A 26,424-nucleotide genomic window follows, 5' to 3' on the forward strand; every position below is an offset into this window, starting at 1 on the left:
TTTCTTAGAGACCAGACCCATGCAACATGAGCATTTTAATCTCATTTAGTTCTCACACATTAAAGAGGTGGGTATACTGTTATTGTCATTTAATAAAAACAGACACTGAGGCTCAGAGAAGTCAAGTGACCTGAACTGGGCCACACAGCTGCTGGGGGCCAGGGCTGGGATTACCTGGGTAGTAGGATTCCAGCACACTTATTTTTGAGGTTAAGTTTATTAAGGTGTAATTTACATGTGGTAAAATCTACCCCTTTTAGTTGTATGTTTGGTGAGTTTTGACACATACGCAGGTTTTTGTTTTTGTTTTTGTTTTTGTTTGAGATGGAATTTCTCTCTTGTTACCCAGGCTGGAGTGTAATGGTGCGATCTCGGCTCACTGCAACCTCCGCCTCCCAGACTCAAGTGATTCTCCTGCCTCAGCCTCCCAAATAGCTGGGATTACAGGCGTGCACGATCACACCCAGCTAATTTTGTATTTTCAGTAGAGTCGGGGTTTCACCATGTTGGTCAGGCTGTTCTCAAACTCACCACCTCGAGTGATCCGCCTGCCTCGGCCTCCCAAAGCACTGGGATTACAGGAGTGAGCCACCACACCCAGCTGACACATATGCAGTCTTATAATTAAGATATAGACTATTCTGGCCAGGCATGGTGGCTCCTACCTGTAATCTCAGCACTTTGAAAAACTGAGGCAGGCAGGTCACCTGAGGTCAGGAGTTCGAGACCAGCCTGGCCAACATGGCAAAACCTTGTCTCTACTAAAAATATGAAAGTTAGCTGGGTGTGGTGGCATGTGCCTGTAATCCCAGCTACTTGGGAGCCTGAGACAGGACAATCGCTTGAACCCAAGGAGGCAGAGGTTGCAGTGAGTGGAGATCGTGCCACTGCACTCCAGGCTGGGTGATAGAGGAGACTCTGTCTCAAAAAAAAAAAAAAAAAAAAAGAGAGAGAGAGAGAGAGACTATTCTATCACCCAAAAAGTTTCTTTGTGTGCTTATGGTCAGTCCTTTCTTTCTACCCTTGGCCCTGGAGCCCACATTCTTCACCAGCACACCTTAAATAAAAATAAGCCCAATTACGACGCAAGGTATTTACACCGTTTTGAGAACAGCATGATCATATCGGCTTTTAAGTCAATTAAATCTCATAGTGCAACAGTTTATAAATGTTACTTTATAATGAATAGCTGAAGTATAGAAAAGTAACAAAATGACACCAGAGTGACCTGTGTTCCTGGTCCTTATAAATCTTGCCAGGATCTCTGACTGCAGGGAGGGCATTCAGTGAATGGGAGTGCTTTTGATTCTGAACAGCAGCCTCAGCCAGAGCCTTTAAATGAGTTTCTGTCCTGCTCCTTCTCAAACTGACACTCGGCAAGCACCACCTGCTCCTGCTCCTGCTCCAGGGGACTATTCAACCACGTAGTCCTGGGGGAGCCAGGGCTGTGGAAGGCGTTGGTTGCTAAGAAGCAATGAGCCTGAGGCCCAGCAGCAAGCCTGAGGCCCAGGAGCGAGCCTGAGGCCCAGCGGAGCTCCCAGCTGCCCTCCCTCTACTCCAACCACAGCTCGTCCCTCTGCCAGGTGCTGCCCTCACAAGGCGGCTGAGAAGGACATCACGTTGGCAGTTGGGGAAACCTCTGGCTTGGGGCTGGAGAAACAGTTCTGGGCATGCGGTTGAGGGAGGACACATCTCTTCTTTCTAAGCCCAGGGACAGTGTCCTACCTCCATGTGGTTTGCGGTTCAGGTGGAATTCAGCCCATGCCCGTGGAGTCACACTCCCCCTGCAGAGGGCACACACCTAAGCAGCACTGAAGGAGATGCCTTCCCCTGTGTCCTGGGCTTCCCCCAAAGCCAGGCACCCTCCCCCTCCTCTGGGACAGGATGCCAGGACAGGCCTCAGAGCCTGCAGAGCCAGGCCTGTGCCCGGCTTTCTTTCCTGAGCGTCCTTCTATCAGCCCCTGTGGATAAGTCTGTTCTTTCCTATGTTGCTGTCTGAATGTATTAATTAGTCTGAGGGCAGCTTAAACCACAGAAATGTATTCTTTTATAGTTCTGGAGACCAGAAGTTTACAATCATAGTGTCTGCCGGGTTGGTTTCTTCTGAGCACCGTGAGGGAGGGTCTGCTCCAGGCCCCTCTCCTGGGCTTGTAGATGCCGTCTTCTCCCTGTGTGTCCACCCTATCTTCCCTCTGCATGTCTGTGTTCAAATTGTCCCTTTTAATAAGGACACAGTCCTATTTGATTAGAGCCCATTCCAATGAACTCTTCTTTACTTGATTGCAAAGATGTTATCTTCCAATAGGATGACACTGTGGGGTACTTGGGGTTTAGGACTTCCTCATGTGAATTGCAGGTGGAGGTCCAAATTCAGCCCACCACACTGCAAAAGTTGTAGTAGCTCTGCCCAACATCAAGGACCATTCAGAACCTTCTATGATATTAATTTTCAGGAAACTGACAGCAACACACAAGTCGTCACCATGAGTCTTTGTTGAGCCAAGTTGAATAGACAAGTGGCTTTTTTGGCAGGTATGAAATACGTAAGATTTGAAAAGTCAGGGGGAATTCCAAATGAACTCAGCAGCGTGGGCTGGACATTTCACTGTGAAATCTGTGAAGTTAGAAGAGTCCGCACAGAAGTCATTAAATAATGACTGTGCTTTTTAAGTTGCAATGTATACCTTTATGAAATTATACATATGACATGTGGTTGCTTTTATAAAAGAGAGACTATATATATGTCCACCTATAAGAAGATGGAAAGAAAATATTCTGAAGTATTAACATGGATTCACTCTGATTAGTTGGATTGTAGGTGTCTTTTTGCTTTCTTCCTTGCGCATTTACATTCCAAAAATTTTACAACGGCCATACCGTACTTTTGCAAATAGAAAACAGTGTACTTCAACATGAAAATTGGCACAAAGAAGATATTTTTAAAGCAGAAAATGCTAATTTTAAAAATATAACTGTGAAAAAAGTATAAAATTAATTCCAATAAAATAAATCACGGATACCTGAAAATGGTGGTACCTTTATAAATGCTTTGCCTAAACGGCAGTGATGCTAATTAATTCTCTCGCCATAAAGGTCAGGATAAAAAATGATAGGAATACAACATAGTATTTGAGGCAGAATTTCAGCCTTTGGGTCTTCCAGAGGTGAGAATGAAAGAGAGGAGGAATTAGAAAGGTTAATGCATTTGTCATTGAAGATCCCATCACTTTTTTTTAACCAACTTTTTTTTTTTTTAAAAACCTTCATCTGAAGTTTTCTTTTGACATTACTTTCTACACCTTTAGGGATTAAATTAATGCTCAATTTTTGGAATGTTATTAGGAGAATTACAGATGACTTAAAAATATCACCGGCGAGAAATTAAATCTTTTCCGTCTCTATCACAAAATGTAGGCATAAAAGTCTCTTCTGCTCTTTACACAAATTCAGCAACTTTAATTTTGAAGTTGCCTTTAATCATAGGTCTTTAATGTTCCTGAGAATCCATGTACTTAATGATCGAGGTGGTCCCAAGCAGTCATCAGCTACCTGCTTACCTGCCTGGCTGTTGACACCATTTCACTGTGCAATCTCTGTGGCTTTGCTCCTCTGTTCATTTAAAGACTGATCATCTAAGAGCCTGGTTAGCCTTTGTCAAAATAACACTAAATATAATACCATGGTAACAGGCCTTTTTGTTTCTTTATCAACGTGATGATTCAGAGGAAGGGGACAAGAAACCCTTAGAGGGGCTAACTGGGGTCACGGAGGCAGTCCTGCACATTGTGTCTCTCCTGTGTGGGGTATTAATTGTGCGAGGGATATGCAATATCTGAAACTTCATGGTCCTCATGTGCCATATATACCAAAGATATGCAGATTTGTGTTTTTCCCCTTTTTTATGATCCATCTAGGGAACTGCTTGTCGAGATGCTGCCATTCCAGGGGAGCTAAAAGCCCTGAAACCATTAGAAGTGTTGATATCAGGATGCTACAGCACAAAAAGAAGACAGCACTGTGGAGAAAAATAACTTAAGAGAAGATACATCACCGGGGGATAGACGGTGTTAAGTAGTACCTGCTAACAAGAGCTTTCAAGCCACCATGAGAAGAAGAAGGATTTACTTTCCTTCCTTTGCAGAATCGCAGCAGCTCCGTGGTAGACAGGGGCCAACAAAAGTCAGATGTTGGGAACAGGGGGCAAAATTTTAAAGAGGACTTAGGAACAAATACTTTCTCTCTTTTCATAGAGATAAACAACCCATTTAACATCACTCAACAATGGGTTTTGTGGTAAACGCTGTCGTTGATGGACAGGTGGGGAGAGCATGGCTGCTGGGTCCAGGTCCCTTAGATATGGCCAGTAGGATGCATGGATTATCATTTTTCTTTTGCAGGGAGGGGACTGAGACTTCAATGAGCAATTTCTCCAGTGATATGCAGCTGGTGGGGACAATCAGTGGCTAGCACACCTCCCTCAAGACCTGACAGCAGTGTGAGTTAGGGGACTTCCCCACTGCCCGTGATGTCAATCATTCTTGGGTCTCAGCTCTCCTCCCCTCCACACTGAGATGGTTGCTTTATTCTCTGCCTGGCCCTCCAGGCTACGAGCCACCAAAGTGGGAGCATTGGGTCCCTTCTGCTTGGGACCCTCGGGCCTAGCCCAGGGCCTGACTCAGCAAAGGCAAACACGAACAGTCCAGGAGTTTGTCCCCTGCCCTGGCTGAGTTTGGGTACCTGTCTGACTCTATACCTGTGACTTTTTCTGCTGACAGCTTTGCACATTGGTAAATGTACCTAATTTCCGTTTCACTTTAAAAAATAATCTTTACTTCTTAGCCTGGGGAACACCGCAGTCCTTTAACTAGAGAAGTTTTCCTGGGCAGTAGCCGTGAGAGGCTGATAGCAGGACTGGGAGAGCCCGTTTCACTTCCATCCCTGCGTGGCTTGATCACAGAGCTGAGAGGGAACGCCTCTGTGAGCCAGGGGCCTCTGTGGGTCCAGTTGTCCCTTGTCCCCTGTGGACCTGGCTGCATGAAGATTGTCTGTTTCTAGTGTTGCCAAAGCCAGACTCATGTATAAAGCTCTTTCCAATATTTGGTGGCCACATAGGCGAGTCTACTGGGGATATGGGAAAGAAAGGGAGGGGTGTATGGCACCCTAAGAAATTAGGGGATGACCTGGACCCTGACAGCTTCAGAAGCCTTCTTGTTCCCTAACGCTTAGGGGTCTTCAAAAGTGGTGACCCCCAGTCCAACCATATCTCACCAAATTAAATATCAAACCAAGTTCTTAGAGTGAATACAGATTTACCTACTTTAAATGCTAGAGGCATATATTCAGAAAAAAACATTATTAGACTGCAGTTTGGACCCCAAATTTAACCAACTGGAATTTCACATTTCATATTCTTCAACCTCTGGAGTGAAAAATAAGTGTCTTTTAATGGGAACTTGTATTTTATCCTAAAGATGGAACAAAGTGTACTGGGCTGAATTATTTCCCAAATAGGCATGATCTGTCTCGTGTGCTGGGTTACGATGATGATAAAACAGGTTTAGGTGAGTTGGCTTCTTACTGACGTATGAATAGCACACTGATTTTATGGGTATGGACACCAAAGTTTGGAAGCGAGACCCTCCACTGAAGCATTCTAGAAGTCGTATTACAAACACTCTCCAAACCACAACAGGAGTCCTTCCGGCCCAGGCACGGCCCGTGATGGAATGAAAAGATTTCAATGACTATATTAGAATAATTTTCTGAAAGCTTGGAATTATTGGGTTTCTCCAATCTTTTCCTTACTTCAGGGAGACATGGTGACTAGAGTTGGGTTGAGACACACTGAAGCCCGAGGCAGAAGGAAATATCAGTAATTCCGATCCTGTCTATTTCAAATTTTAATATTTATTTATTTATTTATTTATTTATTTGAGACAGTCTCGCTCTTGTTGCCCAGGCTGGAGTGCAATGGCACGACCTCGGCTCAGTGCAACCTCTGCCTCCCAGGTTCAAGCGATTCTCCTGTCCCAGCCTCCAGAGTGGCTGGGATTAAAGGTGTTCACCATCCTACCCAGCTCATTTTTTTTTTTTTTTAATTTTTATTTTTAGTAAAGATGGGGTTTCACCATGTTGGCCAGACTGGTCTCAAACTCCTGACCCCAGGTGATCCATCCACCTCAGCCTCCCAAAGTGCTGGGATGACAGGTGTGAGCCACCGTGCTCTGCCAAAATTTTAATATTTTGTTCATCATGACTTTTTGCAATACTTTTTATTTGAAAAATATTGCATTAACCTATGATTTATTTTGATTACTGAGTTGCTTGGAGGCCTCTTAAATTTTGTGACCAGGGGAAATGCCTTGTTTGCCTTACCCAGTGGTGGTGATTTCAGGAACACTGTGATTTTGTAATATATTTCACAAGGAAGAATAGTAGACTGAGAAGTAATCGAGTTTTTTGTTTTCAAAAGAATTTGTTTGTGGGACTGTTAGTGATGTTCGGGATGCCAGCACATTTTCTATTCAAGCCCTGAACTGAAGACCTAGGTATTAATGATGTTGTGCAGCTCCTAACTGTAGCGTACATATGGTCAGACATATCTTTATGTCCATTCTAAGCGTAAAGTACAGAGAGAAATGGATCTAAGTCCAGTTATTCACCTGGAACTAGCAGGGTATTGAATATGAAGGGATTGTTTTTGATTTTGCAACTTAGTGAAGGAAAAAAAAGTCACCCAGTCATGTCTATGTGCTGAGTCAGACACCTCTCATGTGTCACTAGGCCCTCTCTGAGGACCCCCGTGGGTGGCTGACTCAGCGTGGGCTCTGCAGACTTCAGGCAATGTGCACAGTAACAGCATGTCATCTCCTGCCCACATCAATCACCTCCACCTCCACCCCTTGCCTTGGGGCTTCCTCATCAACCCAGGCAGATGCTAGGTGCAAGACCTTGCAGGGTCCAGATGTGTCGGGAATTGGTGCTCTGTGAAGCACCTTGGATCAATGAGAGACGGCAGCTGGTGGTGTAGGGCCCAGCCCTACGGGGCTTAGTGGGTATTCTCCCCGTGCGCGGAGATGAGAGATTGTAATAAATAAAGGCACAAGACAAAGAGATAAAGAGAAAACAGCTGGGCCCCGGGGACCACTACCATCGAGATGCGGAGACCGATAGTGGCCCCAAATAGCTGCGCTCGCTGATATTTATTGCATACAACACAAGGGGGCAGGGTAAGGAGGGTGAATCTTCTAAGTGATTGACAAGGGGAAGCAAGTCACGTGATTACAGGATAGGGGGCCCTTCCCTTTTAGGTACCGAAGCAGAGAGAGAAGGAAGCAGAGGTCAGCATTTTCTTCTCTGCACTTATAAGAAAGATCAAAGACTTTAAGACTTTCACTGTTTCTTCTACTGCTATCTACTACGAACTTCAAAGAGGAACCAGGAGTACCAGAGGAGCATGAAAGTGGACAAGGAGTGTGACCATTGAAGCACAGCACCACAGGGAGGGGTTAAGGCCTCCGGATGACTGGCGGGCAGGCCTGGATAATATCCAACCTTCCACAAGAAGCTGGTGGAGCAGAGTGTTCCCTGACTTCTCCAAGGAAAGGAGACTCCCTTTCACGGTCTGCTAAGTAACGGGTGTCTTCCCAGACACTGGCGTTACCGCTTGACCAAGGAGCCCTCAAGGGGCCCTTATATGGGCGTAAGGACAGAAGGCTCACTTCTTGCCTTCTAGGTCACGTCTCACAATGTCCCTTCAGCACCTGACCCTATGCCCGTCGGTTATTCCTAGGTTATATTAGTAATGCAATAAAGAGTAATATTAAAAGCTAATGATTAATGTTTATAATAATGATTGATAATTGTTCATGATCATCTCTATATCTAATTTGTATTATGACTATTCTTATTCAAACTATTTTCTTTATTACACTGAAACAGTTTGTGCCTTCAGTCTCTTGCCTAGGCACCTGGGTAGTCCTCCGCCCACGTGGTAGATCACTTTTTAGTCTTCTCCCTAGAACTTCTGTCCTCAGACACAGTTCACACAGCTCTCGAGGCCACATTGCAAGATCAGCATTTAGAATTTTGTGTTTTAAAACTTTTTTAAATTTTAATTTTTGTGGGTACATAGTAGGTGTATATATTTATAGGGGACATGAGACATGTTGATATAGGCATGCAATGTGAAATAAAAACATCATGGAGAATGGGGTATCCACTTGTATAAGCATGTACTCTTTGAGTTACAAACAATTCAATTACACTCTTTAAGTTGTTTTAAAATGTATAGTTAAGTTATTGTTGACTATCGTCACCCTGTTGTGCTATCAAATAGTAGGTCTTACTTATTCTAACTATTTTTTTGTATGTATTAACCATCCCCACCTCCCGTATTCGGCCATAAAAAAGAATGAGATCTAGTCATTTGCAACAACATGGATGGAACTGGAGATTGTTATGTTAAGGGAAATAAGCCAGGTACAGAAAGACAAACATTGCGTGTTCTTACTTACTTGTCAGGTCTAAAAAGCAAAACAATTGAACTCGTAGACATAGAGAGTAGAAGGATGGTTACCCTCCGCGTCTGGGAGGATCAGCATTTGGTTATACCTCTCAATGGCCAGTCTGATGAAGCATCCTCATAGCAGCTGCCTCTCCACTCCCCACCTTCCCATCCTCTCTCTTTCACTTCTGGCACTGCCTTCTCTAATAAAACCGTAGTGCAACTGGCATCTGCCTCATGCTCTGTTTTCTGGGAAACCCAGACTAATATATATTCTTCACTACTTTCCTGCAGACCTTGGTGCAACAGAACTGTCAGGAAAATTTACTTCAAAAAATTGTACCTTTAAACACCTCTCCTGCCTTTTTATGGATGCCGGGCACGTATGAGATTATCAGAGGAAACATTTAGAGGCACAAGGATCTTCATATACCCATTTGTTATTTAGGTTCCCTTTAATTGGGGTTTTATTAGATTCTGAAGTGTTCTACTTTTGTTCATGAACGCTGCCAAGAATGGAAACCTCGCTTTCTGAGGTTGTGTGAGTTGCTTGGCACGTGTTTAAGAACCCAGAGCATCTCACCTGCCTCCCTGGGTCTTCCTATGACTCCTCCTCAGAGTCCCAGCACACACACCACCTGCCTGGCACAGGGCTGAGGATGCAGGCTGTGATTTTGATTCTTGTGTTGAGCCTTAGATGGGCACGTAGCATGTTCTAATGGTGAAATAAAGACAATATTGAAGGAAGTCATTGTGAGGGAAATGTGTCTTTTGTTTGAAAGAGCCAAGTGGTGTTACTACTTGTGATCGTGAAGGTCAATCCGAGTGGAATACACTGACCCACAGAGGGCCACCTGTCTTTTGTGGAGGTCTCTGGGGATAACAATAGGGACATCGCTCTAACATGTTTAAAGAGGGAGGGCCAGTGTCCCTGATGATGTGGACAGACACAGAGCTGACTTGAGCACCAGGGATGCTGATTTCAGGTGGTTGAAGGAGGAAGGGGCTGTCCTTCTTCTAGACTCTTCCGTGAGCATCCAGGAAGATGCCATGTCTGCATGGGAACAAGGTGTTGCGGAGGGTCCCAAACAGGAGCATTTTATGAAAGAGAAGTCATTAGGGTGGGTGTCGGGCTGGAGATGATCAGGAGAAGAATGAGAACATCTGAGCTGAGTATTGTGATATAGACTGCAAGACTCATGGCGGCGTTCTCCTGGGAGTGGAATTATTAGACAATCTAATGGATTTGGTTTTGCTGTGGTTGAAGTTGATACTGACTTTTTCCTCTACTACCACCCTACTAACCCCTTCCCCAGAAGAAAAGATAAGCGAAATCCCACATGTATCAACCCCTGCTGTTCTTAGCAGTCATAACTGACTCACTCTCTAGATCCCTTGGAAAACATTGAAGAAAACATCTGCTGACAAATTCGCAGATATCTGAATGCCACATTCATGAGCTCTCAAATACTCTAGTGCTTAGTTCTCTAGATAATTCCAATAGCATATTTTCTACACCTGCATTAAGTTGGTCATTGTGGCTACGCATATTTGTTTAAGGAGAACTTGTACTGCCTTCTGCATATCCTAACATATTAAGTTACATTGATATCTAAACTGAATGACACATTGGTAGCATTCATGATACCATTGGATCATTTCTGAGATTCCTAAGAAAGAGCTCAGGATTCCAGAATCTCATATCAGGGTTTGCTCTGAAGCCAATTTATTGTGCCCTGTTTCTTGAACACTTGATTTCATTTATTAGTTCAATTATAATAAATGATACTTTTGAACTATGACTACTTCTGTTCAGTGGGCAACATATGTTCTTAGGATGATGAACTTGTAGTTGGAGCTCATTTAGAACAGAGATAAGAGATCACATCTTCTCCTATTTGGGAATGAGAGTGGGGTGGAGAGAAAAGGCAGCCTCTTCCCGAAGATGCTAACTTCTGTCACCTCATGAAAAAGAATCTTTTCCCTAGTGGTTGCTTAGAGAATGACCTACCTCCATCTATCTGTTCATTTGACCATCCACCCATCTACCCATCCATCCACCCATTTATCTACTCATCTATTCATCTATCCATCCATCTATCCATCCATCCATCCATCCATCCATCCATTCATTCATTCATCCACCCACTCATCTATCCATCCACCCATTCATCCATCCATCTGTCCATCCGTCCATCTATCCATCCATCCATCCACCCACCCACCCACCCACCCACCCATCCACCCATTCATCCACCTATCCATTCATCTATCCATCCATTCATTCTTTCAACTACTCATCCATTCATCTATCCATCCACACATCCATCCGCTATTTATTTTAGTAGAGCCCAGCTCTGGGTGCTTATATTATTTAAACATTAATAAAGATCTGATAGCATTTCTGGAATTGAACCCTTGGCTGCTGTTTGACTCTGCTTATTCCTAAAAGCCAAGAGTTCTCAAAACTCCAGCCTGTGGTGTAAATGAAGTCACATTTACCTTCAAACTCAAATCTCACTGCCTCCTAACTCCTCACCTGCTGACAGAGGCCCTCAGGAGAGATGCTGCACACAGTACTGAGAGATGCTTAAGTACAGTGGCTAAAAGGAAGGTTCCAGAGCCAGCTTCTTAGGGGCTGAATTCTGCCTCTGCCTCTTCCCCACTTTGTGGGCTTGAGCAAATTCCTCTCTGTACCTCAGGATATAATTGGTAAAGTGAGGCTGATGAGGACACTAAGGGCATCTACCCCATCAGGGATGCTGTCAGAACTCAATAAGTTGATGACGCTTGAGCACCCTTGAAGCCTGGCCCCAGCAGCATGAGCTGTGATTACCCAACACCCAGCCTGGCAAAGACTCTCTCCACTATAAGTTCAGTGAAACTGCGACTGCCTGGCATTGTAAAGACCAGACCCTGGGAATAGGGTAGCTCTTGGAGAATTCCTCCTCTGCCCTAAGACCTCCATTGAAAATGTCAAAAGGTCTCAAAGAATTCTGAAATGAGATACTTTCAATAACAAGTTCTTTTTTGTCAGGATCATTTTTTGATGCGAGACACTGTCTCCTATGACATAAATCACCTTCATTGTGTCTCCATTAAATACAACCTGACATAAAAACCCCATCTTAGAAATCCTGAAAAAATGACTCCTTTTCTCCCCTGTGCACATTTCATTTCGGTTTTCTTTTGGTTTCTAAAAGTGATCTTTTATGGAACAAGTTATTCATGACATTTGAAAAGCATCCATGTTTAAGGCATTTAAAGACAGTGGGGTTGAGCATGCACCTATTTTGCACTTGCCTTCCATTTAATTTGACTTTATTCTACTCTAAAACACTGTTCTTTTATTCCATGAAATTTTCTTTTATTTGAGCCATCTATGAATTATGCAGGGAAAGATACTGGATTTGAATGCCAGAGTTTAATCACCTGAGGCTGCTGTTGCATCTCGGATTTGATCCAACTCAATAGTAGTCAGATTTCCACCCAGTGCAGCAAACGTACGAGCCTTGTGTTTAAAAAGAGGAGGCATCAACATAAGGACAGACAAAAAGAAGCAGGCATTTTCACTTGCAAATCTACTATATTTAAGAAATAGTCTTCATGATTTAAATCATTTCACATTGACTCAGATGGAGGGTGAACAGTGTTGGTAATAAGTGGGAAGCTTTACTTTGCTTCTTTATGGGATTATTGTCTGCAATAAGCATATGTGAGGATGGTTTACTTTATTAATATAAATCTTGATCATTTATTCTATTTATTTATACTTCTCAGACTCTGAAAGCAAGGTTTTCCCAGATGATCCATTTACCATTAATTAAGGGTTGACAAATGACCTGAGAATTTCTTATGACAATGTTGAATGCCAAAGGGAACTGATTGTTACTTTTCTGATACTGTTTTTAGGCTAAAGACCTGGACCCAAATATGAATTTTGAGGGTACCTTATCCCTTAGTCACCCATCATGGTTTTCTCCTTGTTCAGTGCTCTGCTGTTTTTTTCTAGGATCCCATTCAGATAGTGGCGTCACAGTAGCAATTCCTGAGGGCAAGGAAGTCTAGGGTCCAGTCTTTACTCTGTCACTCATTAGCTGCATGATCTAGGGCAAGTCATGCTCCTTCTACCTCCCTCATTTTCTTCCCCTGAAAGTTAGAGACTTGGCCAGGCACAGTGGCTCACGCCTGTAATCCCAGCACTTTTGGAGGCTGAGGCGGGTGGATCATGGGGTCAGGAGTCTAAGACCAGCCTGGCCAACATGGTGAAACCCCATCTCTACTAAAAATACAAAAATTAGCTGGGTGTGGTGGCATGTGCCTGTAATCCTAGCTACTCTGTAGGCCGAGGTAGGAGAATCACTTGAACCTGGGAGGCAGAGGTTTCAGTGAGCTGAGATCCAGCCGCTGCACTCCAGCCTGGGACAGAGTGAGACTCCGTCTCAGAAAAAAGAAAAAAACAAAACAAAAACAAAAACAAAAACAAAAGGTTAGAGACTTTATAAGCTTTTCAGTCCTTTCCAACTCAAAGCATACTTTTTGATAACAACCAAAAAATGAGATTGACTAAATGCTTCTCTCTCCATCAACTAGAATCACGTTAAGCTTTGAGGAAACACTCTTTCTGTTTACATGTGTGGTGCATTTCACACGGCTCCCCAGACTTCACACCCAGAGAATCTTGCCCAAAGAGTTAAGTCTGACCTTAAAAGACTTCATACTTGTAGTTAACCTGGTAAAATGAAAATGCACAAGATAGGCATAAGCAATGGCAGAAAAAATAGTTTTTAAGTAGGAGGAAATATAAGAGTTTCTTAGTTGATTAGAATTTATTTAAAAAGAAGACATTGGGCCAGGAGCAGTGGCTCACGCCTGTAATCCCAGCACTTTGGGAGGCTGAGGTGGGTGGATTATGACATCAGGAGATCGAGACCATCCTGGCTAACACAGTGAAACCCCGTCTCTGTTAAAAACACAAAAAACTAGCCGGGTGTGGTGGTGGGCACCTGTAGTCCCAGCTACTCGGGAGGCCAAGGGAGGAGAATGGTGTGAATCCGGGAGGTGGAGGTTGCAGTGAGCCGAGATCTCCCACCACTGCATTCCAGCCTGGGTGACAGAGCGAGACTCCGTTTCATTAAAAAAAAAAGACATTGGACATGGTGACTGGAATGAAAATACAGCAGCCTAATGAGCGATATTAACAAAAGTAATAATGCTGATCTTGTAGCTGATACAGAACATTGGCTGTTGCCTTCATATTTTCAGTGAAGTTATGCTTGATCTCCCTCCTGGTTTCTCTTGTTACTGGTGACCTGCATTCCCAGAGCAGTGGATGTGGATGAGAGGGTTGGTCTGTGCAGCTTCAGTACATCCTTGCTTGGTGGATCTATTCCTGGTCTCACTAGCACCGTGCTTTACCCATCTGAGCTAAAGTAACACAGAACTTGGTATAGTGCAAGAGACGTTTGGAACTATAAAAGAGACAAAAGTAATCCCAAGTATATCTGATAACAATTTCTTTTTTCTTTTCTTTTTTGCCTTTAGCGACAAGGTGCTGGGGCAACCAATGGAAAAGACAAGACATCTGGTGAAAATGGTAAGAGGACATGAATAGTCCAAGTTCTTTCTCTTTTGCCATCTGCAGCCCTGGGTACGCAGCAGGTGTGGATCATGCATCCCATCCCAATCAGCTTACTATATGTGTCTGTGCTTCAGCTGACAGTGGATTTTAGCAATTCACAGTGAGCACTGAGGTCTGGTTTTACGAAGACAACTGAGCTAGCTAAATGCCGTAATAAGTTTCCTTCCCATAGGAGGACTCCCATTTTGGGCAACGTGGTAATTACAATGCAAATATAGTTCTCTGCTTTCTTCATTAGGGTGGGTGAGAATCATCCAAGTTGTTGTGAGGATAAAATGAGATCAAATGAGATAAGTGATTTGAAAACTGTGAAGTACACAACTTCTGAAATTATGTTTTAAAAGTTGCTTCAGCCCTCTGGAGCACACAGAATGCGGTGCTGGTCCACTGGAAGCTGCTGAGTCAGTGAATGTCACTGCAGCGAATCACCAGCAAATAAAAATGATAGCGGTGACAGGAACGTTGCATCCTGCCTCTCCATGGGCCCGTCTCAACCATGGTCCTAAACTGTAGGAATGATCATCACATTTTTATGGATCAGGAAACGGACGCTTGGCATTGGGGTGAGATTTAGCTAGAAATGGAAGGTCCATGGATCCTGAAGGAAATAGAGCCAGTTGGAACCCCAGGTCCCTAACTTTAGCAATTGACATAAGAACAAGCATAATAATAAAAAATACCCAGTGGTATGCACCAAGGGCCACAGCATAGTTCCGGTGAGGTGGACTCTGGGTGTTCTTCCTTTCTGTTAACTCAAGAGGAACTCTCCTTTTACGGAAAATGACTCTTGCTTCCAACTGGGTGAAATTGATGCTGGTGTCCACCAATCAGATTGTGGATAATGCCAATCTCAAATACCACCTGTTGAAATTCCCTGGGGCCTGACAGCCCCTTTGGAGTCTCTGTGGTGGGTCTGAGCTGAGCAAGACTCAAGTACAAGAATGTTGCTCTGCGTCTGCAGGCTGCCAACGTGCCCACCCATTTAGGGCAGTCCTGTAGGGCAGGGTGAGTGCAGTGTCCCCTGGGTAAAGGGGTCATCATATCAGTAAGTAGAGAGGTGGGGACTCCACAATGTCCTAATTGGAGCGAGAGGGCTGGGAGAAGAAGGAAACAAGGTTTTCCATGAGACTGATGGCTCTTCCTTTGCTGCCCAGGGCTTTCCCTGTCTCCTGTGTGTGAGTTGGGGTAGGGGGGTGGGGTTCTGGCAAGGAAGGCAGGAAGCAGAGGAGGGAGTAAAGGATGAGGCTTAAAAGGGAGGAGCAATAATACAGTTGCCTATATGAGGAAGGACCCACTGCCTGCCATAGGGGAGCATAGGGCGCTGTGAGCCTCCACTGATTTTCCTAATTCATACATTCATAGCCATCTGTTCATGCAAGTTCCTTTCCACTGACCCTCACAACCTTAGAATTACAGAGTTTTACAGTCAAAAGGCTTCTCAGAGATCCTCTATTGTAGTGATTCTCTTTTTTGAGATGGAGTTTTGCTCTTGTCGCCCAGGCTGGAGTGCAATGGGATGATCTCGGCTCACTGCAACCTCCGCCTCCTGGGTTCAAGTGATTCTTCTGCCTCAGCCTCCTGAGTAGCTGGAATTACAGGCACCCACCACCACGCCTGGCTAATTTTTGTATTTTTAGTAGAGACAGGGTTTCACCATGTTGGCCAGGCTGGTCTCGAACTCCTGAACTCAGCTGATCCACCCGCCTTGGCCTCCCAAGTGCTGGGATTACAGGTGTAAGCCACCACACCCAGCCAACATTTTTGTTCTCACAACTTCTTTCCATTTTAAAGAATTCTTGAGGACCCCAAAGAACTTTTGTTTATGTTGGTGATATCTATTGATGTTTGTCATACTGGAACCCTACTGACTCCAATATAGATGGCACTGAAGAAAAGACCTGAAGCCAGTGAACGAGACATAGGATTTATTGAGGGGATTTACCTTACACGGCAGTCCAGTGGTCGGGGGCTGGATAAAAGAACCACAACTGCGTGTAACAAGCTTGCAGTTTACACAGCGTTTTCACTTAGCACCCTCCCTCTAGCAACTTCTACTTGGCAATCTACATTCATTCCAAAACAAAGGTCCCCAATTCCCTGTATGGCCTGCATCCCATGGGATGGGCTGGGAATTCAGATGTTCCTCACAGATAGGAATGAATCTCTAGATTGGCCACTCCCAGATTCCTTAGCTCGGAACTCAACTCTAAGCACACATTCTTCTTAGACCATAGGGTCATTCTCAGGGTATGCTTAAGTTACGCTATTGATATCAGGTGTATCCGCCATACACTGTCTCCTATGTTAGAAATTAAAACGGAGACAGTTTTCAATGGTTTTCTTGTTAATTTATTAAAAATAAAATAATAAACCTACTACATGTTAATGTAAGTAACATTTAAAAAAATGAAAAGTCATTATATTTTCCAAAATGGAAGAGGATATTTAGTAAAAAGTGGCAATTTTACATTTCTGCAACGCTCTTTAAAGTCTGGCTTGACAGAGGACAGCTGGATTTCCATACTGGCTTCTGCGTTCACATGATGTATAGCCTACGGAAAATTCCTCTGTTCACTTGGGAGAGTACGAGATTTAAAAAAGCAAATAATATCCTTTAAGATCAAACTCTTACCTTTGATAATAATAGTGTCTTTTATAAGACCAAAAATGTTTTTGATCTTTCGGGCTCCCTTCAAGGATGTAGGCACCCCCCAGGGTACCCGGTTCACACTTCGGGAACTACTGCTCAGCGTGTCTCATGTCATGCCTTGAGGAGCCTGAAGACCAGGCACATGGTGACGAAGCCAGGACTAGGTCTTGTGTGTTCGATGTCTCTGCCCCTTGGCTTTACGTTGCTATCCTATTGGTTCTTCAAAGCACGCTGACATGCTCAGTGCTTTGCACCAAAGGGAATTGCCGGCTACTATAGGTGATGCCACCTTCTGCCATTCAAAGACATGGAACTTCTTTTAGCTGAAAACTGGTCCACACCAGTGGAAACTGAGTGAGGTTTTTTATGGAGGTATGAAAATTAATTAAATAGAAATATTCCTGATGCTATGAATAAGGCTTTTCATTAGATAATTCTAGATATTAAATGACAGTCCTTTTGGGGTAGAAAAGGGAATTTGAGATTGTTTTACAATTACCAGATAATGGCAATGTATAAATGTAAATTATTATTAACAAGCTATAGTTTAGTTTCAGCTAAAACTGCCTATATATGATATTTGTTCATGATACTTTATTATAATATAAAGTCTGTGCTTTTGCCTCTAAAAAGGAGCAAAGACAAAAACCGAAACAGCCCAAGAAAGATGAGGGTAAAAACTTCTAGAAGTGATCTAAAAAACATTTTCCTAAAGAATTGAAGTTACTTAATTTTTTTTTCTTAAATTCCTGATATGAGAAGATCATCTTGGAATTTCCGTTTTAACCTAGTATTACATTCCATTGAAATTCAAATGGCTTTATTCTGTCATTACAGGTATCTAGGGAGATCTACTATGTTAATGTATATTTCCTATTAATATCAAATGAAGCTGTCTACATGTCTTGAAGGAGCAAGGACCCTTGGGAATTGAAATATGAAGTATTTAAAAAACCATCAAAATGTTATGAGATTTGGATAGTAACACTTAATAACAAAAGGAACATTCTCAATTGTATTAATTGTCCATACAAATCAGGGTGTTCTTAATCCACATATTGTAAATTTAGTTGAGGTCTCCATTTAACACATAAAGCAATAAAGACTGTGGGAGTAAACTATGGATGCCTTGAAATTATTTGAATCACAAAAGACCCAAGTCAGGTACGTTAAAACTTCAGAAGGTGTTTAGATTATTGGGCTTTCCTGCCATTTCATTACATGGAATATTATCTTGAGAGCACCATTTGCTGGGAACCAAATTTCTCATAAATTCAATATTTATTTTAGTTGTTGTTGTCATCACGGTATTTCTGATGTGAAATATGACCTACTGCATACTCTCCAGAATGTTTCAAAATCCTCCTCATTTTCCCAGGATGTTAGCCTCAGTACACACACTCAAATCCAATGTTTCTACTAGAACTAGATTTTGTGGTATCATCTGCAGTAGGAAGACAGGTTGTTCAGAAATATTAGGGTTACAATTATTTTTAAATGTAGAAAATAAATGTTTCAGGGCTTGGAGGTTCAGAGATTTTTCATTCCTATGTGAGCAAAGTGCCTTCATCATTTGATTAGTTAGGCCACAGATTTCATTTGTTTCTGGAAATAACTTTCTAGTTGAAAGAAACAATAGCTCATAGCTTCCATTATAAATCTTTTTGTCTCATATAAATGGCTAAATTAAATTCAAACATGTTTACACATACAGCCACAACCATCTGAATCTAGATTATTCACCACAAATTAGTAATTTGAACACAACCAAAAGATTTTTTGGGGAAACTCTAATATTGCTGGATTTCTTGATCCATCCCTTGATATTGGTTGTCCAGAGAGACTGCAAGAGTTAATTTTTTTTTTATTGACATACAAAAGCAGAAAAATACTGGAAAGAGAGTGGCTGCTGGGAGCCTTCCAACCTGAAAAAGAGATTTATGAATAATAAACCTCGTGATGGGGCTTACTTGCAGAGCCTGGAGGCTTACCCAAGCTAAATTGAATTTCTAAAACTGGAATGGATTTCTCTTGACTTAGTGAGCTGTGATGCATTTGTTTCCAAAAGGCTGTATTTCTGCCGGTGGAAGGTGTATGAACACACCTGATTTTAAGAAAAGAATCTCCTCACATCCAGGCTGTAGGTAAATGCTACAGATGAAAGTATTATTTTGAACTACCTTTGGGACTCACTGCAGTTGTGTTTGTTTGAGTGTGAGTAGCCTTGCACAAGCTCAGGCTCCATGCTTGAATACCTGTGCCCCTTCTTTGGGAGAGAGACTGTGGCCTGAGAAGTTTCTAGTAGGAGTGGGGATATTCTAGGAGTCCTTAAGACTTAGTTTGATTTGATATGATTATATGATTGCCAAGAATAAATAAGATGAAATGTTAATGTACTGGGTACTTTCCTTTCCCTATTTTAAATAAATCCCAAACCTTAGAAGTTTAGGTTTATCTCACCTTTGGATTTTGAGGAAACACGCATATGTGTACACACACAGAATCACTTTCTTATTTTACTGCTCTTAAGTAGGTAGAGAGACAGGTCCCAAGAAGGACTTGCATTTATACGCAGACAGATGTACATGCTACCATTAAATGAAGTATAATTTTTCAAATAAAAAATATGATTCAAAAATTTATTTCCAAAGAAATTTCATCAACCCCTACCCCTGGCCCTTTGTGGCTCCATATCTCCCAGTAGACATTCATCCCCCTCCCACTTGCGTCTGTGTTCTTGGTGCAAGATTATCTTTCAAGACCTATGTGCTGACTTAGGCAGATTTTGCTTAGGATATATTTTATCTATCACCTCTCCTGGGTATATTGAAGTGTGTGGAGTGAGGTTTTGTGTGCAAGGCTGGGCATCAGGTTGGAGTAATAAGAAACTGGTGTTGAGTCCAGAAACCAAAGATGATTGAGTGATTACTATCATGCCCAAGAGAAGAGGTCCGTTTTGGCAGAAGATGCTGCCTGGCTGATCTTGCTCCTGGGCACAGAGGGGCTGGGATGGAAGGCAAGAGGAAGAGATCCATTCTAGAAAGACTACAGAGGGAACACGCCCTTCCCCTGCCTGCGGCAGTGACTCAGCTCTGCTCTGATTCAGATGTGGGTTGTGGTCAGATCAGAATTTGAGGATGGATCAGGGTACACAGAAGACAGAGCTTGCGATTCAGAGTTTTGCTGTTCCTGTAGGCCAGTGGGTGCAGGTGTCTGGAATCCAGGGGGAGGTGAAGCTTGAGTCTACACTGAGGGTCTAATATGCCAATTCTGCACAAATCTCAGTAGTCTACATGGAAACTTACCAAGTCAAGATGAGCCTCTTTGAAAAGGAACAGAGACAACTTTGAGTATCCAGCTGCAACGTGTGTCAGAAATATGCTGTTTATAACTTTCACAGACAGCACTGGCTGTGAAAAAAACACCTCCCTAAAGTCATTAATGTCTAAGGTGTGCAACACGTCCCAGGCCAGAAAGCTCTCAATCTGTTTCCTGCTAGGACAGTGAAACCCTCAGTTGCCTAAAGCTCAGAGTCCACCATAGTGACAGATAGTGAGTGCTGCTATGAATACCAGAGGCACATGGGTGGTGGCGCCTTCAGGGTAAAAAATCAAACAGCTCTGGTCTCTTTCTGGGGGTTCTTGGCTCTTTATCTTCTTCCTTTTCCATATTTGAAGAAATCAGAAAAAAAAAATCAAAACAATAATGGCTGATGCTCAAGAGATGGGGTGCTTTGTGCTTTTGGCTCCAAACACTCTAAAGAGTCTCTATTCCAGAAGGAAGAAATGGACACACAAAGCTGCTCTGATATTGATCCAGATGGGGAAAGAATGACGTTGGAATGGCTTATTAAGCCAGGCATTTAAAGCCATCGCAGTCTCCAGACAAACCCAGTCAATGGGTGATATTGCTCAACAAGTGAGCTGATTCTGTCTGAAGGTTACTGTAGGGGTTAGTGCTGAGAGGGAATTTATTAACATCCATCCCAGTTAAAAGAGTGACTTTTTGTTTGTTTTGCCCTTCAGAGTGAGCATTATAATAACTTCATTGAGCAAGGAAAACCTTGGATAAGGACGGTGCTTCTGATCAGTCTGGGGTGTGAAAGTGCTTGAAGCATTGTGGACAGAAGCGGAGATTCCTACCCACCCCTAGTTGCAATTCTTTACATCTCTATAGATTTGCATAGTTTTAAAAAATGCTCCCCCATGCTGTCTTCCCTTTGATTTCACCATGGCCTTGCAGGTGGGTTTGGAGAGGATCTCAGGCAAAGTTGCTGGTGAGCTCGGGATTGTCCCAAGGTCACATTAAATAAGAGGAGGAAAGTTTTGGTCATCAGACCCACAGTCCAAACACACCAGGTCGTCTCTATTTATACTTTCTCCTGACTTCCCTCTTGACCAGGGTCTTGTTTGTAAGTGGGGAACTTGGGTGGGCTGTGATCAAAGCCCCTTGGAACAGAATAAGGTTAACGGGCTTACATCTCAGCCAAACCAGAAACTATTGTCTCCATAGTACCATTATCTCATCAGTTTAGTTAACTAGCCTTTGACAAATAGGGGTGGTCTCAGACTAATCATAGAGACAGCTGTGATAATTTTCAAAATTAAAACATCAAAGCAACATGCTCATTTATAGCCTTTTCATATTTCACCTCCCCTCTTCCTCACCCTTTCTCTTTCTCTCTCTTTTCCTTCCCTTCCTTTCCTTTTTTTTTCCTTCCTTCCCTCCCTCCTTCCTTCCTCTCCTCCATCTTCCTCTTCCCTCCCCCTTTCCTCCCCTTCCTCCATCTTTTCTTCCTACCTTTCATCCTTTTCTTCCTTCTTTCTTTTCGAGACTGAGCAGTGGACAGCTTTAGATGAGCTGAAATAGAATTTCACTCCACATCATACAGAGAAAGCCTATATACTTTGGTGAAAAAGTGAAGTTATAAATTATTCTAAATGAATTGCTCTTAAAGATCTTCTTCAAGATCTTGGACATGAAGTAGCTTTAGCCTGAACCAGGAACATGTGGATCTTTTTAGCCTTTGGAATCCTGCCCCAAGCAGGAGATATTCCAGGTTTCAAATGTTTCAGGTTCTGCTTGTCAATTACTTTTATGGAAATAGTATTTCTCGTGCGCTTGAAAACATTTTTGCTCTTTTAAGTAGGTGAAACACTCGGAATCTTATTTATAGAATTAATTTACACTGCAGGCAGTTTTTCAGAAGCAAAATCCAACCTAAATTTCAGGCTGGGCCAAATGATAAGATGGCTTAAATTTGTAGGTTTCATATTAGTTAGGTACATCTGGGATTACAAAAGCACAGAAAAATGCTAATATTTCCCCTTGGAAAAGAACTGTCAGTAGACGGAGTGGGCTGAATTGTCCTTAGAGAGTAGATCTCCCTCTCAAGCTAGATCTGTTCTCCCCTCCATATGAGGTAGGGAAGAGTCCACTTCGCAGCCCTGGGCGTGTCTCCAGGATACCCTTAGAGCAACCACAGAACATGCTTCAGACCCCGGGGCAGAAGTCCCCTGGTCACCCAAGAAAGCACTCTAGCAGCCAATCTAGAACGTAGCTCGGGGGAGATGCAGACCCGGAAAAGGAGAAACCAGAATCCCAGGGAGGCCTATCTGGAGGAGCAGACAGACAGGGGCTTTGGCCTGTTGAAAGGCACAGCTAAGCTGTGGCAACTTTGCAGAGACTAGTACGTTGCTAGAATTAAGAAATAAAGGCCCTGTGCGGTGGCTCCCAGCACTTTGGGAGGCCGAGGCTGGTGGATCACCTGAAGTCAGGAGTTTGAGGCCAGCCCGGCCAACATGGTGAAACTCCATCTCTACTAAAAAAACACAAAAATTATCTGGGCGTGGTGGCGGGCACCTGTAATCCCAGGTACTTGGGAGGCTGAGGTATGAGAATCACTTGAACCCAGAAGGCGGAGATTGAGGTGAGCAGAGATGGTGCCCCTGCACTCCAGCCTGGGCAACAGAATGAGACTCTGTCTCAAAAAAAGTGCCTCCTAATCACTTCTACCCGTTGGACTTCCCCAACCAAAACTACAGAGCAATGGTTAGGTGGAGCAGGGGAAGAGTGGAGAGTGAATCTGAGAAGCCAGAAATGCATCGTTCCAGTGTATCAAGTGACTTTTTCCAGTTCTTGCCAATGCACTTCCCTCCCTGGCCTTTGGGCCAGGTCACCCTGTTCCCTTCTCTGTCCCTACTAAGTAAAAAATCTAGCTTATTATACGATAAGTGATTGCAGCTTCCCAAAGACAAAGCAGGAATGATTTTTGTGTACGAATTCTGGACTGGTTTCAGAAAAAAAGAATAGCAAGAAAAGTGGTTTATTGAAACCATGCTTTCATGTTAACTGTGTAGTGTAATTGGCTGGCTTAGTATTTCTAAAGGAAGGAAAACTGTCAGATCTCTCTCTTTTTTAAGGATGACATATTTGACATTCCTGGAGCGATGAGGCTGTCCTTGTGAAGATTAATGTGTGTTCTTCACAGTTGGTGTAAGCCCCTCATCCCTCCTCAGGTGTCATTAAGGGGACAAGGAGGTGGCCAAAGAGGAGATACAAGAGGAAGGTGGCTGGAAAGGGGGTGAGGGCGAATACAGAGCCGTGCACACCTCCACCCAGTCTGAAGGGAAGGCCCCGCTGGATAGCAGGCCAACTGGGAAATGGGGAGGGGACTGGGCAGGCACTGTTCTCACCAGTAAGCTGGGGTTTGTCAGAGCAGGAGGGAGGAGGAGAGTAGCTTCCAGCCACACACCCACAGACTATGGGCTTCTAGAAAGCTGCTTTCTCAGGGGCCTAGTGGGCGCCCCAGGCTCTGCTCCCACTCAGTGGAGCCTCTGGATGACTCCCCAGCTGCCTCTGCCCACAGGAAAGGTGGGGAGGAGGGTGGGAGCACTCGCGGCTCCAGGTGATCTCTGGGAGGCTGGAGTAGCTGCTGCTGTGCCTGGGGCTGTAGGTGTTGGTCTGGGTTGGGAGACAGCACTGAGGTCTCAGAGGAGAGGCTGAACTTTGCCTCCGTCCCCATGCAGAGGCATCAAGGAGCCAGTCTGCTTTCATTTAGGTCCCTCTTGGATTTCTTGGCTTCATCAGCTTGAATTAAACTTCAAATTTGTGATTGCAGGATCAGATGCTTAAAAATATGAGAAATGACCATCTCCTTATTTAAATTAAATGTATTTCCTTTTAAATTCTTCTCTCTCCTCCCCCGACACAGGGGAATTGCTCTTTTCTGCACCATGGTGAAGAAATGAGATCAGGGCCCCCTTTAATGTCAAGTACATTCTGGATGTTCAAGAAGGAAGAAGAATAACAAGTGCTGTGAGATCATTGAATTTAAAATGCAGCCATTTATAGACCTCACTATTTCCAGCACTAATTTGAAGGAGCAGATATTACAGTTATTATAATGACGATTTCTTGGGATATTGTGGCGTATTGATCTGTTCTTTTACTATCGCTTTTTCGCTGGGCAGATCCTGTATCTACTCAGGCTGAGCACACTCTTTTCTTACAGACTGTTGTTCCGTGTCGCTGCTCTGTTTTTCTGTCATGTTATTTCCCTCAGTCTCATCGTGAGCAAGAAGCCGAATTATTTGCATATCACTAGGTTTAACTTTAAAATTGTATTTCCTTTGAAGGTTACCCCCTTCTCCTGTTCACTAAGGAGTAGATGCTTTTTATTCACCTGCTGGGATCTCCTTGCGTTTTGGTCATGGTTTTTCTGTTTCAGCTGCCATTTCCTTTGTTCCTCTCGGGATGTGGAATGGTGTAGAACTGTGATCAGTGGAAATACGTATCGATTGGATAGACCCAGATATGGCTGGGGGTGCCGGGAGGAGGAACTGGGAAGTCAGCGACGTGGCCTCCATCACAATGTTTATGAAAACTCGCTTCAGGAATTTATGATTATGTGAAAAGGATGCTTGCTGCGATTTTGTGCTTGGCAAGCAGCTTCTTCGAAATTTCTTCCTCTCTTTCTTTTTTTTTTTTGAGATGGAGTTTCGCTCTTGTTGCCCAGGCTAGAGTGCAATGGCGTGACCTTGGCTCACCACAACCTCTGCCTTGCGGGTTCAAGCAATTCTCCCGCCTCAGCCTCCCAAGTAGCTGGGATTACAGGCATGTGCCACCAAGTCTGGCTAACTTTTGTATTTTTAGTAGAGATGGGGTTTCTCCATGTTGGTCAGGCTGCTCTCGAACTCCCGATCTCAGGCAATCCACCCTCCTCGGCCTCCCAAGGCTTCTTCAATATTTCTAAGGTGCATTCTTCTCTCTCTACTATTCTACTATCCCAGACCCTGAAAACAATTGGAAATTGAATCGTTCATTCAGAAAGCAAAGTCTCCTCAGATGTCAGAGAGATGCTTTCGTGGCCGGCCACTGATGTGAGCGAAGCAATTCTCACTTCAGATTCCGGTTGCTACCAGTTCACCAAATCCAAATGCGATAGACCTGGCCTGTGTAGGAGGGCAGACCTCGCTTCCCACAGCAGTCATCGCGAACGGGGCTAATCACTGTGGGACAATGATCCTCCTCGCTCCCAACCTTTCTTACACTTTGAGTTTTGCTGTTTCCATGCAAACATAAAGCTTTTGGCAGTTTGGATGGATGTACACTCACCAAAATCCAATTTCCCACCAGTCCATTAAAAAAAAAAAGTGTTTTTATAGTGAGCTTTGAAAATGGGCCAGGCAATGAGAATTGGTCCATGCAGACATTTGCTTGTAGATTATAATGCATTTGCTGGTTGGGGAAAGTGCTTTGAAGGTTCCTCCCAGGTAGCTCTGAGCTCAATAATTGTTTCCCATAGAACTTTCAGAAGAAGATAGAGCAATGTTTAGCATCCAGTTTTGACTGAGGTTTTCCATGGATTAGCTGACACCAGGCTGCCTCCGTGCCAGCAGGAGTTGGGCATTTTTGCTGACTGTTTTTAGGATCTTCCTCGCCCATTAGCCATTTCCCTGGTGGCAGTGACCCTCAGCTGCTTGGCCTGAAGTCCTGCCAGGAAACCGCATCTGACTCTTGGTTTGCTCATGAGGGGTGGGGCTTGGGTGAATTCCCAAGTTTGTTCTGTCCCTGCCCTTCTGTGCTTTACTCATTTGTTCCTGGTTCACCTGCAGTGAATCATTTTCTCTCTTTGGGTTGCAATATTGTATGATGACATTGTTTTTGGGCTCTTGTCAAATTCTGACTCTTTATGATTCTGTGGCTGTCTCTTTCCTAGGACAGTGTAGGACATTTGACTTCTTTTGATTTTATTTTCTGTAAGCCTCAAGGGGATATCGCCTATGAGTCCACAGGAGAAATACGAGAAATACGATGATTTTTCTTGGTGGAGGAAGTGGAAGGGAAAGTAAGGGCAATGGTTGGAATCTGAATGGGATGGTCACCGGCTGTGAACACAGGATAACAAGTCATTATTTTTGTTGAAATAACTATTTCAACAAAATGGGTGAAAATGGGAAATTATAACCTTTCCTCTAGAAAAACTGCATTCCCAATATCTGACAGTAAAACAGGGAAACAGGGTTTATTTTCCTGGACCTTTCTGTAGTGTGAGTCCAGTTTTGCAAGGAGGCTGGCGCCCCAGTGACTGACCCCGAGGGGAGCACAGCTGTAGACAACAGTGGT

The 26,424-nt window shown here is 43.6% G+C and overlaps 1 protein-coding gene across 1 annotated transcript in view; it reads left to right on the forward strand.

Moving 5' to 3' along the window:
* The window catches only part of LOC105472614 (Purkinje cell protein 4), a 62,026-nt gene that overhangs the window by 16,594 nt on the left and 19,008 nt on the right, over positions 1 to 26,424 (forward strand). The window contains exon 2 of the mRNA XM_011726007.2: positions 14,051 to 14,102. Coding sequence (XP_011724309.1) covers positions 14,051 to 14,102 — 52 coding nt within the window. The remainder of the gene's footprint in view (positions 1 to 14,050; positions 14,103 to 26,424) is intronic.

Source organism: Macaca nemestrina, chromosome 4 (genome assembly GCF_043159975.1).
Source record: "Macaca nemestrina isolate mMacNem1 chromosome 4, mMacNem.hap1, whole genome shotgun sequence".
NCBI lineage: Eukaryota > Metazoa > Chordata > Mammalia > Primates > Cercopithecidae > Macaca > Macaca nemestrina.